The following is a 16,153-nucleotide window of genomic DNA, read 5'->3' on the forward strand; positions in this document are numbered from 1 at the left end:
AGGAAAATGACCAGAATGCACTGCACGGCGAACCCGAAGCCCAAAAGGCAGACGCAGAGCGGCGCTGGGCGGTCATGTGACTCCTGTGTTTTGGATCGTTTCCTCCAGCTTCTCATCAAACACCTGTTTCTGTCTTCTCCTCTCAGGGAGCAAAGATCATCCAGTCCTTCATGTGGTACCTGAACCCGCGGCAGGTGTTCGACCTGACGAAGGGCGGGCCCAAAGAGGGGTGAGACTGCCCACTCGTATCCTGTGACCTCTGACCTCACCGCTTCAGTTAGACCGAGCAGATCGTGGGGCAATGAGGATGAACTTTGACATCGTAACGGTTTGGCATTGTAAACTCAGCTGCTGTGCTAACCTTTGACCTTTAGTGGTGGTGCATCATGTTCTGGGGAGACGCGACGACCTGAAAAAGGTCCAAAAGAGACACGCAGAGAGCACAGGTAGCTCAGTGGATAGGAGGGCGGAGCCTAAATCGAATGAAGCTTAACTGATGAAAACCTGTCATGTGATTCCAACACTTGGGTCTTCTGTCATGTCGCCCTCCCCTCACGCCCAGCTGGTCGCAGCAGATGGCCCCTCCCTGAGCCTGCTGGAGGTTTCTTCCTGTTAAAAGGAGTTTTTCCTTCCCGCTGTCGCCGAGTGGGCCTGGACATGCACTGGCTTCAGCAGCGGAACACGTCTGGCACTGCGGGATTTGATTCCCTGCCGTTGTAGTGTGTTACTGATGGTGACCTTTGTTACTTTGGTCCCAGCTCTCTGCAGGTCATTCACCAGGTCCCCCCGTGTGGGTCTGGGATCTTTGCTCACCGTTCTCATGATCATTTTGACCCCACGGGATGAGATCTTGCGTGGAGCCCCAGATCGAGGGAGATTATCAGTGGTCTTGTATGTCTTCCATTTTCTGATGATTGCTCCCACAGTTGATTTTTTCACACCAAGCTGCTTGCCTATTGTAGATTCACTCTTCCCAGTCTGGTGCAGGTCTACAATACTTTTCCTGGTGTCCTTCCAAAGCTCTTTGGTCTTGGCCATGGCGGAGTTTGGAGTCTGACTGTTTGAGGCTGTGGACAGGTGTCTTTTATACAGATGATGAGTTCAAACAGGTGCCATTCATACAGGTAACGAGTGGGGGACAGAAAAGCTTCTTACAGAAGACGTTACAGGTCTGTGAGAGCCAGAGATTTTCCTTGTTTGAGGTGACCAAATACTTATTTTCCACCCTGATTTACTAATAAATTCTTTACAAATCCTACCATGTGGATTCATGGATTTTTTTTTCACATTCTGTCTCTCACAGTTGAAGTGTACCTCTGGTGCAAATTACTGACCTCTGTCATCATTTTAAGTGGGGGAACTTGCACAATCGGTGGCTGACTAAATACTTTTTTGCCCCACTGTAAAATGGACTGAGGCTGTCAGATAGATAGATCCAGCGCAGCACCTGCGATACCTACAGCGCGCTCTAATCGTGTCACCACCGCTTCACCCTGCACTCCCTCAGTGGCCTTAGATTTGTTGGCCTCTCTCCATCTGTTCAGTTCATTCTAAACTGAAAAGAAACTCTAACAACGCTTCAGCGTACGATTTTGTTCTTTGTTCTCATATGTGCAGTCTGCCTCCAGCTTCCTCCCTCAGCTTCCTCCTCTGTCCTGCACTCACATTTTAAAATCTGTCGTGTTTCCTGCAGGCTGGAGCTGTACGCCAAAGTGCCCAACCTGCGGATCCTGGCCTGCGGGGGGGACGGCACCGTGAGTCACAGACCCTTTATTCCTCACCAGTATTTAACCAACAGATGATGGTTTGTCATCAGCGTGTCTGTGTGTGTGCAGGTGGGGTGGATCCTATCTGTTTTGGATCAGCTGAAGCTCCGCCCTCAGCCTCCTGTGGCCATCCTGCCACTGGGGACTGGCAACGACCTGGCAAGGACTCTGAACTGGGGAGGAGTAAGTTAGTTCCACCACCACTTCTGATCATTTCCAGTTTGTTCTCATTCTTGGGCTCCAGAACAGCTTTGCATGGTTCACAGTCAGAATAATCTTTCTTTTCATGACACCGGGCCTCAGTGTAGCTGCTCCGTCTGAAGCACGCCACTTTAGCCCCTCCAGGCCCCTGAAATACGTCCTGTCTCCATCCTGTCATCCTGTTGGTCAGCCTCGGTTGTTTTTAAATGTGCTTTATAAATAAACTTGACTTGACTTGACTTGACTGTCACCCCCAACCGGCACACGGCTGCCCTGATCCTGGTTCTGCTGGAGGTTTCTTCCTGTTAGAAGGAAAGGGAGTTTTTCTTTCCCACTGTGGCCAAAGTGCTTGCTCACAGTCTGATGATTGGGGTGTTCTCTGTGCTTTACCTTACAATATAAGGCGCCTGCGATTTGTTGCAACATAAATAAAATTGAATTGAATATCATTTAAAGATGAACGTATGAGTACAGGTGTTATGGAAATTAGCTGTGGGGACCAACAGTTTTTAACATGGGACTGACTCACTGCTGCCTCTGCTGGGCGTCAGAAGAACTGCAGGTTGTTTTGTGAAGGTTCATAAAAATTCAGCTTAATCATAAAAGTGGAGAAGCTTCACTGCAGTTTAACGCTGAAGCACGTTCACTCAGAGGACTCGTGTAAGAAAATCGTCACTGTGGATCATTGTGTGAACGCTGCTTCTTCTTCTGTGAAAATAGGAGCCAGCGTTGCTCCTTGTGTAACTCGTCCTCTTCCTCTTCTTCTCCCAGGGCTACACCGACGAACCGATAACGAAGATCCTCTCGCACGTGGAGGACGGCAACATCGTGCAGCTGGACCGATGGAACCTGAACGTGGAGGCAAACCCAGAGGCGCGGCCCGAGGACCGGGACGAACACCAGACAGACAAGGTGAGTTTAACGCCCACCTGCGAGAGCCGACGCCCACCCGAGGAGGATCTGACGGTCCGTTTCATTCTGCTGCTTCCTTTCAGCTCCCCATCGACGTCTTCAACAACTACTTCAGTCTGGGCTTCGACGCTCACGTCACGCTGGGCTTCCATGAATCCAGAGGTCAGTACGCTCACAGGCGCGTCCTGAAATCCACCATCATGTCTTTGATAGTTGAGCTGTCCCCTCCCCTGACAGCGTGTCCACGGCTGGTTTAATAAAAGATGCACGATGACTGTGCCACAGTTTGCATCCGTACTTTAAAATGGTTCTAGCACCAAACCTGTTCCCACACGCTGAAGAACAAACAAAAATGGGGACAGGGCGCCCCCTTGTGGAGCATGACTCTCTAACAGGATTATTACTGATGTAAAGAGACTCCGGCATGACGCCGCTCCACGTTTGTGGGTTAACAAGTTATGAAGAGCGAGTGTGGCTGTGGCGTCCTCCGCTCCTCTGTGGGGCATTCAAATAACACAGATAATAAGTTAATGGAGCCCTGCGACAGACTGGCGACCTGTCCAGGGTGTACCCCGCCTCTCGCCCTATGACAGCTGGGATAGGCTCCAGCGCCCCCCGTGACCCTGAAAAGGATAAGCGGAAGCGAATGGATGGATGGATAGAATAAGTTAATGGCTAAAATGCCAAAGCAGTAAAGAAGCCGGTCCTGCTGGGTGTCTCTTCCTGCTAAAAGGACCTTCTTCTGCCCCACTGTCGCAAAGTGTGGAAGCAGGACGGGACAAGAACCCGGGCCGATGAGGTCGAAGGTTTTACCCTCTGTCAGGCTGGACATCTCAAAGGTCAGGGGTCAATAAAGTCAGAAATACAGAACTCATTCCCGTTTCTTCTGGGTCGGGATCGAATCGCTCGGATCGATGTTCAGCACACGAGCTGGCTCTGTACTCGAGTACTCTGCAGGCTCTTCTTCGTGGGCGGCTTTTACAGCGGGACGTTCATGTGTTGACTGAGGGCCCAAAGCAGAGACTGCCAGCTTTGATTCAAAGTCTGTGCAGACAGACGCGTTACCGCGAGGACGTCTTACGACTTTGTGTCTGAGACTGGGAATATAGAAACGAGATGACCACAAAGACAAATGAGGAAGTGAAAACTGCTTAACGACATCTCACCAACCAGCCGTCAAAGATCCCTCATACTGATCTTTGATTGGCTGATAGTCTTCCAAGCACCGGTCGCTCGCCGTCAGCCTGTGACCCAGCGTGTAGAATGAGTTTGACCTGAGAGTACGCAGCTCTGCGATGGGCCGTTTAATCACCTTTCGAACCGGCGGTGACACACAGGAAACTGCCACAGGTGTGGCAGGTCCACAGGTGTGGCAGGTCCACAGGTGTGGCATTCAGGGTGGCAGCTCGAATCCTCCTCTGATCAGAGTGACTCAGCTGGGAGTAAAATCCCACTCCTCCAACAGACGGGAATGTTGGATTTAAAACCTCCTGTAACCTTTGACCTCTCGTGTTGTTTATCAGCTTTGTAGCAGAGCTGAGTTACAGCGCTGTCTTTACCATTGCTGTACTTTCACTGGTTAGAAATGTAACTTCCTGTTTCTTCACAGGAAGTCAGCAGCCTGTCAGGGGGCTCTGTACTCTGGGTGACGCTCACTCCCCCTACAGGCTAGAGAACAGCGGTGCACGGAGCCAGTTTCACACCTGTGAGCTGGTACCTGTGTCTCTACACAATAAAAGGCTTTCACTAGTTTCCAGGCCTACTCAGAACATCTGGACTCATCAGCAGTATTTTTCCTGCACCTTTAATCTTCTTCCAGGACCATAAAACATCCGCTAACAGCTGTTTATGTCTCATGTGATCATTAAAAATCTGACCAGAATCAAATCCTGTGAAATGAGTCCAGCTGTGTGGTTTGGGGGGGGGGGGGGTCGGTGCTGTGGGGTCTGTTTCAAACTGTTGCTTTGATCTTTTCAGAGGCGAACCCCGAGAAGTTTAACAGCCGCTTCAGGAATAAGATGTTCTACGCAGGGGTGAGTGTGTCCTCGTGCGGCTGCTGTGCTGGTCGTTCACACGTAAACATGTTTCTAATGTGCGTGCGTGTGTGTTTCAGACAGCCTTCTCAGACTTTCTGAGCGGCAGCTCCAAAGACCTCGCCAAGCACATCAGAGTGGTGGTGAGTCGGGCTGAAAAGCTTAAACACACGTGTGACTGAGCGTCGTTACAGGTGAGCGAGCTCGTTACGGCCGATGACAACCAGTCAGTGCCTGTGATGCACCGCAGCATGAATGCATGGACTGTGGATAAAGATGGCTGTAGCCGCACTAACACCACCCGCTGGGATGTGGCGTTTGAATCTTGAGTTTCTGGGTTTTTTGGAGCGACACGTGATGACATTTGAACGAGAGAGTTTCTCAAGCCTCTGCAGCTCACGGCTGTGGCAGGAAGCACGCGGAGCAGCGCGCTCCTTTATAAATCCTCGTTTCCTTCCTCCTCAGTGTGACGGGACGGACCTCACAGCCAAAGTCCAGGACCTGAAGCTGCAGTGTCTGCTCTTCCTCAACATCCCCAGGTACGTCTTCAGCCTGGTAACAAACATCTTCCACATGCACACCGTCTCCCTCGGTGGAACCCAGCCAGTAGATAAACTGGAAATGCTGTGTACGAGTACGCGCTTGGTTTGTCTACCTGCTGCAGGTACTGTGCTGGCACCACGCCGTGGGGCAACCCCAGCGAACATCAGGACTTTGAGCCTCAGCGGCATGACGACGGCTGCATCGAGGTCATCGGCTTCACCATGACGTCTCTGGTGAGCGTGCAGCCGCAGACGGCGTAACCTACAAACACCACATCAGACCACACCGCGCCCCGTCACAGACATACGTTTACTGATGTAAACGCTCGTTTGGTCCAGATAAATCTTTGCTCGTTTGTCTGCAGGCCACCCTCCAGGTGGGCGGTCATGGCGAACGCCTCCACCAGTGTAAGGAAGTGACCCTCACCACCTTTAAGTCCATCCCCATGCAGGTGGACGGCGAGCCCTGCAAGCTGGCACCGTCCGTCATTCACATCAGTCTGCGCAACCAGGCCAACATGGTGCAGAAGGCCAAGAGGAGGATCTCCATGCCCCATCTCAATGAGTACGTCTGGTGTGCGCACTGACCGACCTTTCATTGGTCGCTCAGTAGATTCCTTTGCTCTCATTGGCAGTCGCAGTAACAGGAAGTACTGAGCAGACTGTCATAGCTGCTATTAGCGATGGAGTCCACAGGGCTCGCTTCAGCCCACTTCTATTTACGCTGTAGATAAATACCATCACGCGTATGCAGATGATGCAAGCGGCTTAAATGAATCAGATGATCTCAGTTCGTGTTCGGTGACTGAATGATGGCGTGCTTGTGTGCAGTCAGCAGCCCGTTCCAGAGAAGCTCCAGATCAGGGTGAACCGGATCAGCATGGCGGCGTACGAGGCCCTGCATTATGACAAAGATCAGCTGAAGGAGGCGTGTAAGTGTGAAGGACTGGTTATCTGCAAAGTAGCAGCAGTGCTTCCAGTCAAATGCATGTTTAACTGTGTTTACTGTGTTTGGGGCACGTTGGTTTCATCGGACTGGGAACCTGCTGGTTCAGTCCTCAAACCAGTTACTGTTGATGGTCTTTAAAGTGCCTCAGTGAAAGAGACAGACTGTTTCCACTATCACGAGTCACTTGTTGTTATTTCAAAGCAGAAACCAAGCACATGCTGCACGTTTCTCACTTTGACCTTTATGTTTCCTGGAGCTTTGCCGCTGGGAGTCATCACCGTCCCCGGAGACAGCGATCTGGAGACCTGCCGCCTGCACATCGACCGTCTGCAGGACAACCTGGAGCAGGTACAGCGTTGTGGGCAGGAGGAGTAATCATTAATCTACTGATTCATATTTAAAAGACTGCAGAATGACACAGATACCTGGCAGCTTTTATATGAGAATATAAGAGCTGACGTGAGCCGACCGACTTAATTGTGACGTGTTGGCAATTTAAAAATGAGACGACCTTTAGCGCTCAGACTGCGATCGTTGGGACAGGTTACCTGTCACCTGTGAAATCACCTCACCATCCACAGGCTGGGGGGTTTAGTCGACCTCTACGTGCAACTGTTTGCCAAAAGCAAAAAAACTGCAGATCCTTCCTCCATCGTACTTCCTGCGGTGCGAGCGACCCGTCGGGCTGCTCTGAGAGGGTGAAACTTGTCACGGCGTGACACATCAGACACTGATAGCGAGGAGCATCAGGGCGCGGTGTAAGGGGAAGTGGCTGACTGTGTTGTTTGTAATAAACCTCAGCTGTGACCCAACACCAACCGAGAAAAGCTGCACAGACGAACAGCAGCTCGCCGTCCTGCAGCACGAGTGTGCCATCGGTCAGGAGAGGCGGGGCTCTCGGTACGAAGAGTCTGATGGAGGCTCTCACTGTTATTTGATTACATTTGGACAGTTTCCCTCTGCTCCTCCCGTGAAATGTAAAAGTGAGTCTGTGGTGTCGGCTCTGTGCGGCGGTGCCTTTCACGCTTCTCTTTCTGCTCCTCCAGGACGGCGAGGCGATGAAAGGCGAGAGTCTGTCCTCACACAAGCTCTCCATGAAGTGGTGCTTCCTCGACTGTAAGTCCAAGCCGACCTCCTCCGTTCGCACACAGACCCCGACCTGCCCAAACGCGCTCTCTTTGTCTTTCAGGCACGACGGCGGATCGTTTCTACAGGATCGACCGGGCTCAGGTAGGAACGCAGCAGAGAAGCACCTTTACTGTGGCGAGGTGGAGTCGCACATCCATGCTTTTCTATGTCTGAGTGCGTCCACGGATGATGGATGCAGACGGGAATCGAACCGCCGGCCTTCAGATTAGCAGACTGCACCTGCTGATTGGTGCAGCTTTCTTTCTTCTGGCAGTGATGATGGATGAGCTGCAGCCAGGTGTGTCCTGATGTGTCATTTGTTTCAGGAGCACCTGAACTACGTGACGGAGATCTCTCAGGAGGAGCTCTACATCCTGGACCCAGAGCTGGTCTCCAAGGAGACGGTGGGCACCTCCCCCAGCATGCCCGACCTGGTGGACTCGGAGGAGCACCAAGACCAGCAGTTCGCCTTCCCCTGCTCGCCGCCCTCCCCCACCTCCCCTACCTCGTCACACAGGTGAGAGAAGATGTGATCTACGGGGACCGAACAGTTTGTGTGTTTACCTTAACTCGCTGCTGCCTCTGCTGGATGTCAGAGGAACTGCAGGTTTTCGCCCTGAAATAAGCTCCTGGTGTTTGAAGTGCCGTTTCCATGGAGCTGCTCGTCCCTCTGCTCCCCGCTGGGACGCTGCCGCCACTCGAATCACGATCAGAAATCAATCATGGGGGGCAGGAATAAAAACAGCGCTGTGTTTGTTTCAGATCCCGAGATCAGAGGAAGAGGATCTCCAGCGACAGCTCCGTGGTCGATGCTTTGACTCAGAGCGCCTCTAAGACCGCCCTCTGCAGGTAGCAACACGCACTCGCACACCTGCTGCTGGAGGAAGTGTTCAGATCCTGTAGAGTCAGCTGATACTCGGGTCCGCTCAGTGAAATCTGTTTGATATCTGTAAACACAAATAACAGGAATGAGCAGTTTAAATGTGAATACTTCGTTCCATGAGAGCGCCCCCTGCTGGCTCGACCACTGCGCTGTCTGCTTTTTTTCACGGCACAGTGGTCCCACGCCTGCATTAATAACAGACTGTATATAAACGATGGACGCCGCCTGCAGTCTAAGTGACGTCCAGGAGGGGGCGACTCCTCTGGTCTGTGAGATAACGATCGCTGATCTTTGACTCAGTGATTTTGGTCCCGTCAGAGCCGAATAGGAGCAGGGGAGGGTTCAGGGCGGGGCTTGAGCCTGCAGTGTCCCTCGGACCTACGTCCATCTTTTATTAAGAGTCTACTAACATTAATACATCAAATTTGTACGTTTTAAATTGGCACTTTGAACATTTTATCCCCATGAAGGCTTTGATGCTGCAGTTTGTGGTAGACTCATGTGCCCACATCGTTCTCGTCAGACTGGCTGAAAGAAGCTTCGTGTTTCCTTCACTCCTTCGTTGAGGTTGATGCTTTGTTAAGTCGTACAAAGTTCCTGTATTAAACCCAACACCAGTCCAGATGTGCCATGTGACCGGCGTGTGAATGCGCCCTCGTGTCCACATGCCGGTGCTGTTTGTTTTCCATGTGCTGCCGCTGACTCACCTGTCACCTGTCCATGTTGTCTGTGATCTAAAGGCGAGGAGCAAAGATTATCAATGTGCATCGCTCCAACACAGCCGCGGCTGATTTCAGACCCGTCATTAGGTACGACTCCACCTGCTTCCTGTCTGCTGTTTCTCTGAAGCTCCTCATCATCCACACACACACACACACACACACACACACACACACACACACAGACACACAGACACACACACAGACACACAGACACACACACACAGACACACACACACACACACACACACACACACAGACACACACACACACACACAGACACACACACACACACACACACACACACACACAGACACACACACACAGACACACAGACACACACACACACACACACACACACACACACACACACACACACACACAGACACACACACACACACACACACACACATACACACACACACAGACACACACACACACACACACACACACACACACACAGACACACACACACACACACACACACAGACACACACACACACACACACAGACACACACATACACACACACACACATACACACAGACAGACACATACACACACATACACACAGACACACACACACACAGACACACACACACACACCTGCCAACATTTCAGCTTCACAGCTTTTTTTGTGCCTGGTTTGTGATGTCATGGTGATGTCAGGTTGTTAGCCAATAAGAACAGCCCAGCCTCCTCCTCTTTAACGCTAATGAGAGCCATAATTTACATAATGAGTGACATCAGCGCCCCCTCCTGGACATTCATCATAATATCAGAAGCCATGTCCATCTTTATTATACAGTCTGTGGCCTGAGGTGCTTTGGCGTCTGTTTGTGCAGCTCTCTGATTGGCTGTGGCTCTGCAGAATAAAAACACGCAGCTTAACTGCAAGACACCGCAGGTGCTCAGAACGCTCGCTGTAATGCAAGACCATAACGAGAGCGTCCCTGCTGCACAGACTCAGACCTGGCTGACACACAGTGACAGATTAGCTGTGCGTGTGCAGCGGTTTGATCCCAGGAGGACACGCACAGACGTGCAGGCGTGACACCCCTCATGATGTCTCGGTGCGAGAAGAAACTGTTCACGAGGCGGGTGGCTTTCAAAGCCCCCGATTGTCCCGATCACCCTGCACCTCAGATTTAAGCTCCTCCCTCTGTCACATGACAATCTGATGACCTCCTATCTGTGTCTTCTCTCACCGACAGACCTCCTGCTGCTACCTCACACGACCCTGAAAAAGGTAAAAACCCTCCTCCTCCTCAGTTCTGCTGTTGAACACTGTGAGTCTTCAGCGTCAGTTCCAGCATTTGTCCAGCAGAGGGAGCTGACAGGCTGTGTTCTGGACTCTGCTGCGTGAATTTAAAGTGAAAACAAGTGTAACCTTGTGTCTGTTTCCTGCTCTTCAGATGCAGAGCTGATCAGCTGCATCAAGAAGGAAAACCTGGACCGGGTGAGTGTGGACGTATTGATCGTTACGAGTATTGATTTCTGATTGAGGAAAGCGGTTTACTGAGCATGTGCACTTTGGAACAAATCGCTGTATTTGTTGTGCAGCTCCGAGAGCTCCACCAACAGGGGGCGGACCTCCTGCTGCAAGACGGAGACGGCTGCACGCTGCTGCATCACGCTGTGGAGGCCGGCTGCAAAGACATCGTCAAGTACCTCGTCGACAGCGGTGAGCGAATCGTTTGTATATAAAGGCTAAACGTTAAGAAACCTGATTCTGATGACTGAGTGTGCAAAGACGGCTGAGGCTGCTGTGGTATTTCCACTCTGCGACCGAGCCGCCAGCCTCACGCCACGCTGCTCCTCCTTTATTACACTCGGCTCGTCCTCGGGACGAGTTCTTCGACTCCTCAGATAACGGTCAGGAGAGAGCTGCCATACCTGATCCGTGATCTAGAGAAACGCTCGCGTTTTAGGGCGTTTCTGGAGGTTCTCATCAGAAACTAGAAGCAAAGTACGAACTAGAAAGTTTCAGTCACTGAAGTAAGAATCTAAACTTGTGTAGTTGGACCTTGTCATCTCCGAGCTCGTCACCCTGAGACGCCTCACTCTCACGTCCTGCCCGTTGCTGTAGCTCTCGTATGTGAGCCCTGAGCTGCTCCTCTTCGTCCCCAGCAGCAGGTGATCGTGCACACAGGTGTAGCTTCTTTGTGGGATCAAATCAGGTCGTACGAACGTGGAAACAGGGAACGAGGAGTCGATCCACTTCGACTGTCCAGTCACAAACTCGAGCTGCTCCTCGTAGCATCACGTGCTGTCGCCGCCACATTAAAGCGCTCTGATGTTCGTCTGTGATGATGACTCTGTTTGTCTCGCTGCTTTCAGTGCCCACGTCCCACCTGGATGTCACCGAGAAAGAGACGTGAGTCAGCTTCTCCTCCATTCGATTCCTCTCCTGCTGGACGAGGCTCGGCGCCTTCATGTGCGTTTTCGTTCTTGTTTCTTTCAGAGGGGAGACGGCGCTCCATAAAGCCGCCACTTCCTGTCAGAGGAGCATCTGTAAATACCTGGTGGAGGCCGGAGCGTCGCTCATGAAGACAGACCTACAGGTAAAGCAGGAGATACTTCGTGTCCATGCTTCCATAGAGATTGAAAATGTGACGTCATTAAGGGGTAAAACCGCAAAGGATTCTGGGAACTCGTGGCAAGAGGTACTAGCCCACGCAGGCTTTCAATTGAAATCAGTCACACAGCGATAAAAAGAAACACAAAATGGCAGGAAGCTGTTGCATTATTAACTGCAATAGCCGGTTTTATTTTGAAAAATGTGTGATCTGGTTTCCTGCCCTCCTCGCCTGCTCTAGTTAATAGCAGGTCGAGCGTGTTAGGAGTGTGGCGTTCCTTTCCTGCGCTGGAAGCATGAAGACACTTAAAGTCCCACTCCAGGTGTTTCACCCACTCAGACCCCACAGCAGCATCCGTTATAAAACCTGCTGGAGGGCGGCGAGGAGCGAGTGGAACTCTGACAATCTGGACAATCGAAGCTTTTGAAGACGCTCCGTTGCCAGAGTGTAACGGGAAAAACAACAAAGCTTTTAAAATGTACTTTGCATCCGTACAAAAGCAGAACGTTATCTGGTGACGCAGGTACAGCAGGCGGCGCAGCGCCTCCTGCTGGCTGAGTGAGCAACAGCGCGGCTCGGGGTGAAGCTGCATTATGTTTGCAGCGGCGCCCTGAGCTTAGAGATGACAGCCGGGCCTTCGCCATCCGTGCACGGTGTGTGTGTGTGTGTGTGTGTGTGTGTTTAGAGTTCAGGTTTCTGCTTGTGAATGAGGCCCAGTGTCTGAAGCTGAACATCAGCTGTGCCAGAGCGGAGCAGGAGCTTAATAAGAGACGAATCAACATGAAGCAGCGCATGCGTCTGCAAATCACGATGTGGCGTCCCAGCTGCTGCTCTGCGCTGGTTGGTTCCTCCGTGCGCTCCGTTTTGTGCTCGTGGACACAAAGAATGTGAGTTGGTGTGATCGGTCGAGCTTCCCGCTGCACGAAGCCGTTTGCGTGTCGTTCTCAGGCGCAGTGACGGCCACCGGCCGGAGCACAGCCACTGCGCTCTAAATGGATCTCCAGCAGTATTTGACCCACTTCTATAAAGTGATTAATGTTGTGTGTCACTGAGAAACGAATCGCCGCGGGATCCCCCGGCCTCGCTCCGGCGCATACAAAAGGCCACGGCTCACCGTCGCCATGGTGAAGCCAGTGGTAACAGGAAGCAGCCCATAATCTGAGTTTCTCTTTGTCTTCTCCTCTCCAGAGGAGGAAAAGAGTTCATGTGTTATTTAGTGTCTAGATGCACCGAGCAGCTCGGAGCCTTCGCTCCTTCTGCTCTGCAGTTCGTCTGACGTCCAGCAGAGGCAGCGTGTTTGCAGCCTGATACACAAACTGTTCTCCAGAGATCATTTCCTCCTGCATTACGCCCGTTTTCATCACTCACCTGGATTAGAGGCGTGGCCTCTTTGACTGACAGGTGGACGGTGACCCAGGCGGCTGTAGTCTGCTCGGCTGAATCGCATCATGTGACCACTGATGTCCGCTGTGAGGTCACACTGAGAGTTTGATGAGTGAAATTTGAGGGTTTTATTTGCAGCTTATTGAAAGGTGACCGTGGAGGTAACGGAGCTGACGGTGGAGCCCGTCGGCTTTCTTAAAGCTCTGCTCGTCTCTTTCAGGGGGAGACTCCCAGGCAGCGCGCCGCCAACGCCAACGACCCGGAGCTGGCTGATTATCTGAAGAGCTGCCAGCATTACCAGATGATCCAGCGAGAGGACCAGGAGACGACCGTGTGACCTCCCGAACACCTCGCTCCTCCCGCCCTCCTTCGTATTTATCTGCGTCCTCTGCAGAGAGGCGCCGGGTCTCGGCGTAGACGGCAGCGTCGTGCTTCTTGTCTGCTGTGCGGGGGCAGGGCGAGTTATTGTTGTGTTTTTGTCCAAACGCCTGAAAATCCTCCAAAGTACCCAACGTAACAGCGTAAACGCGCCTGGACACTAAAACAAAGTCAAACTAGTTTCCTCTTCAGGCCACAAAGACTCTCAGATCTGGCTCAAACTGCATTTTGAATACGTCTTTATCGACTGAACATTAGCGCTCTGACCTCCGCGTGAAGACGTGCGACGGCGAACAGTGGCGGCTTTCATCCATCTGCAGCTGAACGCTTTCGCCGCATCACAGAAAAGCTGCAAGCGTGTCTTCTTTAAGCTTCTAGTGACCTTTTGGATGTATTTGTTTACTGGACAGAAATAAGTGTTTGGATATTTAACTTAGGCTCACTCAGCTTATTTATGAAGTCTTTGTAGAGATGTAACGGATTTTGTTTGTGATCAAACTGAACTTTAGAGATTTTAGTCACATACGAGCGTATTTCTTGTAACTTGTCACCTGACTGTAAAGCGCGATGCTTCCTGTGATGTGTGTAAATAGCTGAGACGCCCGGTAGACTGGTCAGTGTTGGAAACGTTAAGCTGAAGCTCTGCCAAAGCAGTCACGCCGTAGGATTAATAATCACCTTTAGATAGCAGGCAGGGTGACATGATGCTGTATGATATTCAACTAATAACTGTTTGGTTTGATCATTTCTGAGTGACCTGCAATAAAGCATGTCAGCAACACTCTCCACGCCCATTTATTCCCATAAATAATCATTGGTTTGTTCATGTTTATGTTACTTCGTCCCTAAGAGGACCAGAAGTCTCGAGTAACAACAACAAAAACACAATCTCACGCTTTGTGCTGCATCCAGTGGGCGTCTGTTTCCTGTCAGCACTCACCTGTGGTTTTTAACCCCGCCTCCTCCTCAGGTGTCAGGCTGTCCGGTCACTGAAGAAAACACCACCTGTGTCAGCTTACCTGAGCCCGCAAGAACCAGAGCGCTGTCCCCAAAACCTGGGATGGGCTGAAGTCACTGCAGGTCTCACTGATAATGTGAAGTTTATTAAAAACATGATAATATTTTGAAGATACAGAACAAAGACACAACTTTTAAAAAGCCATTTGACAAAAATAAAACATAAGAAAGAGAAAAACCAACATGACAAAGAAAAAAATGCAACACAACAAACTGAGACGTTCAGCAGATCCAGACTTTGTCAGCACAGCCGGAAACGTCGACCTGCTCCCGGCACCAGGAACAGGAAACATGACGCAAGCTGGGCTGTTAACAGTAATTCAGCCGCTTCTTGAGCGGCGTTTGCAGCCTGAGGTTGGTGCTTCTGCCTCACCTGAGAGCCGTTAGCACCCAAACAGGAAAGGCCCTTCCATCAGCGTCCATCGTGGATCCTCTTTTATTTTCAGCGTGTGTGTTCCCCTCCGCATCAGCTGTCAGAAATGCTCAATGCTCTATCAGGTTCTGCAGATGACGCCTGAAGGTGGCGCTGCACTCTGTCGGCCTCACGGAGGCCTGTAAAGCATTTCTGCTGGTTTTAAAAGTCGATCATTGCGTTATTAGGTCGTTACTGATGAACAGCTCCTCGCTCTTTTTGTGCTTTAGTCTAACATCTGACCAAATCAGTTCAATAAGAAAAACAACACCAAAGCACCGAGATTTTGCTTTAGTGAAACCTTTTGTGTTTTTACATAAAGAGAAATCTTCAGAAACCTGGACGTCATAAAGCGTCTGACACTTCGATTAGTGACACTCGTGTTTTACACACAGACCCATAATCACCGTTCACGCAGATGAAATAAAGTCTGTTTCACGACTGTTAGAAGTGAAAGAGAACAGCAGAGAAACCCACTGACACTAAACTCTCGTGGAGTCCTGAGGGCGGAGGAGGACCTGACGGAGCACAGGTTTCGTCTCCAGCTGCAGTTGTTGTGCCAAAAAGTGATTTCCAATGTTTTTGTGTATTTTTTATGTGTAATATCTTTACGTATGTTGGTAAACGGACAAAGAGCTTTTATACAGAATAAAATTATCTTCATAACGCTGTGTTATTGTACTGACATTGTAACCAATCCGCTCCTTTATCCCCACTTAAAATGTTTTTACTGAACTGTCGTAATGTCGCTTCTGTCCTCTTGGTCAGCTTACTCTGACAAAAGACGTTTTTAATGTTAATGAGATTTGTTTTAACGGCATAAATAAAGGTTCTATAAAAGTCGCTGCCAAAAACTGATCGCAGCTTCTACACGGATGTTGTTTGTGGCTCCAGATGACTTTATGTCATCCATAAGCGATGCATTTGACATGTTTCACATGTTATAGCCCAACAAGTTACTTATAGCAGTTTGATACGAGCAATCAGTTTTTGGCGCACCGTAACAGGGGCTTCCACGCGTGACTGAGCCATCAGCGCGCCTCGGCTCGGCTTTCACTCTGCTGCCCCTCAGAAGGGCTGAACATCTGGCAGCTCGTGCACAGTTAGCGCGAGCTTACACGTTTCCTTTGTTGTGCTACAGTCAGAGGCAACACCACGGTTACTGTTACCACACAGAACAAAGACGCGCGCCACCATCAGGCTGTGGAACATGTTGCCATGTTCACTCTGACCCAAGAAGTTTCAAATCGTC

General features: G+C 50.8%; 1 protein-coding gene across 1 annotated transcript in view; it reads left to right on the top strand.

The window, feature by feature from the left end:
• Positions 1 to 14,256, top strand: part of dgkzb (diacylglycerol kinase, zeta b) — a 21,275-nt gene extending 7,019 nt beyond the window's left edge. The window contains exons 11-33 of the mRNA XM_085281017.1: positions 147 to 229; positions 1,694 to 1,754; positions 1,836 to 1,949; positions 2,739 to 2,879; positions 2,963 to 3,041; positions 4,857 to 4,912; positions 4,993 to 5,055; positions 5,378 to 5,451; positions 5,577 to 5,688; positions 5,820 to 6,019; positions 6,286 to 6,386; positions 6,660 to 6,751; positions 7,450 to 7,519; positions 7,593 to 7,633; positions 7,858 to 8,048; positions 8,294 to 8,380; positions 9,155 to 9,223; positions 10,347 to 10,381; positions 10,548 to 10,591; positions 10,696 to 10,816; positions 11,473 to 11,509; positions 11,597 to 11,696; positions 13,315 to 14,256. Coding sequence (XP_085137143.1) covers positions 147 to 229; positions 1,694 to 1,754; positions 1,836 to 1,949; positions 2,739 to 2,879; positions 2,963 to 3,041; positions 4,857 to 4,912; positions 4,993 to 5,055; positions 5,378 to 5,451; positions 5,577 to 5,688; positions 5,820 to 6,019; positions 6,286 to 6,386; positions 6,660 to 6,751; positions 7,450 to 7,519; positions 7,593 to 7,633; positions 7,858 to 8,048; positions 8,294 to 8,380; positions 9,155 to 9,223; positions 10,347 to 10,381; positions 10,548 to 10,591; positions 10,696 to 10,816; positions 11,473 to 11,509; positions 11,597 to 11,696; positions 13,315 to 13,431 — 2,088 coding nt within the window. The 3' untranslated portion in view covers positions 13,432 to 14,256. The remainder of the gene's footprint in view (positions 1 to 146; positions 230 to 1,693; positions 1,755 to 1,835; positions 1,950 to 2,738; positions 2,880 to 2,962; positions 3,042 to 4,856; positions 4,913 to 4,992; positions 5,056 to 5,377; positions 5,452 to 5,576; positions 5,689 to 5,819; positions 6,020 to 6,285; positions 6,387 to 6,659; positions 6,752 to 7,449; positions 7,520 to 7,592; positions 7,634 to 7,857; positions 8,049 to 8,293; positions 8,381 to 9,154; positions 9,224 to 10,346; positions 10,382 to 10,547; positions 10,592 to 10,695; positions 10,817 to 11,472; positions 11,510 to 11,596; positions 11,697 to 13,314) is intronic.
• Positions 14,257 to 16,153: the final 1,897 nt, after the last annotated feature.

Source organism: Mchenga conophoros, linkage group LG7 (assembly GCF_057382185.1).
Source record: "Mchenga conophoros isolate Kocher_MC1m ecotype Shallow Benthic linkage group LG7, M_conophoros_male_GT1.1, whole genome shotgun sequence".
Classification (NCBI taxonomy): Eukaryota; Metazoa; Chordata; class Actinopteri; order Cichliformes; family Cichlidae; genus Mchenga; species Mchenga conophoros.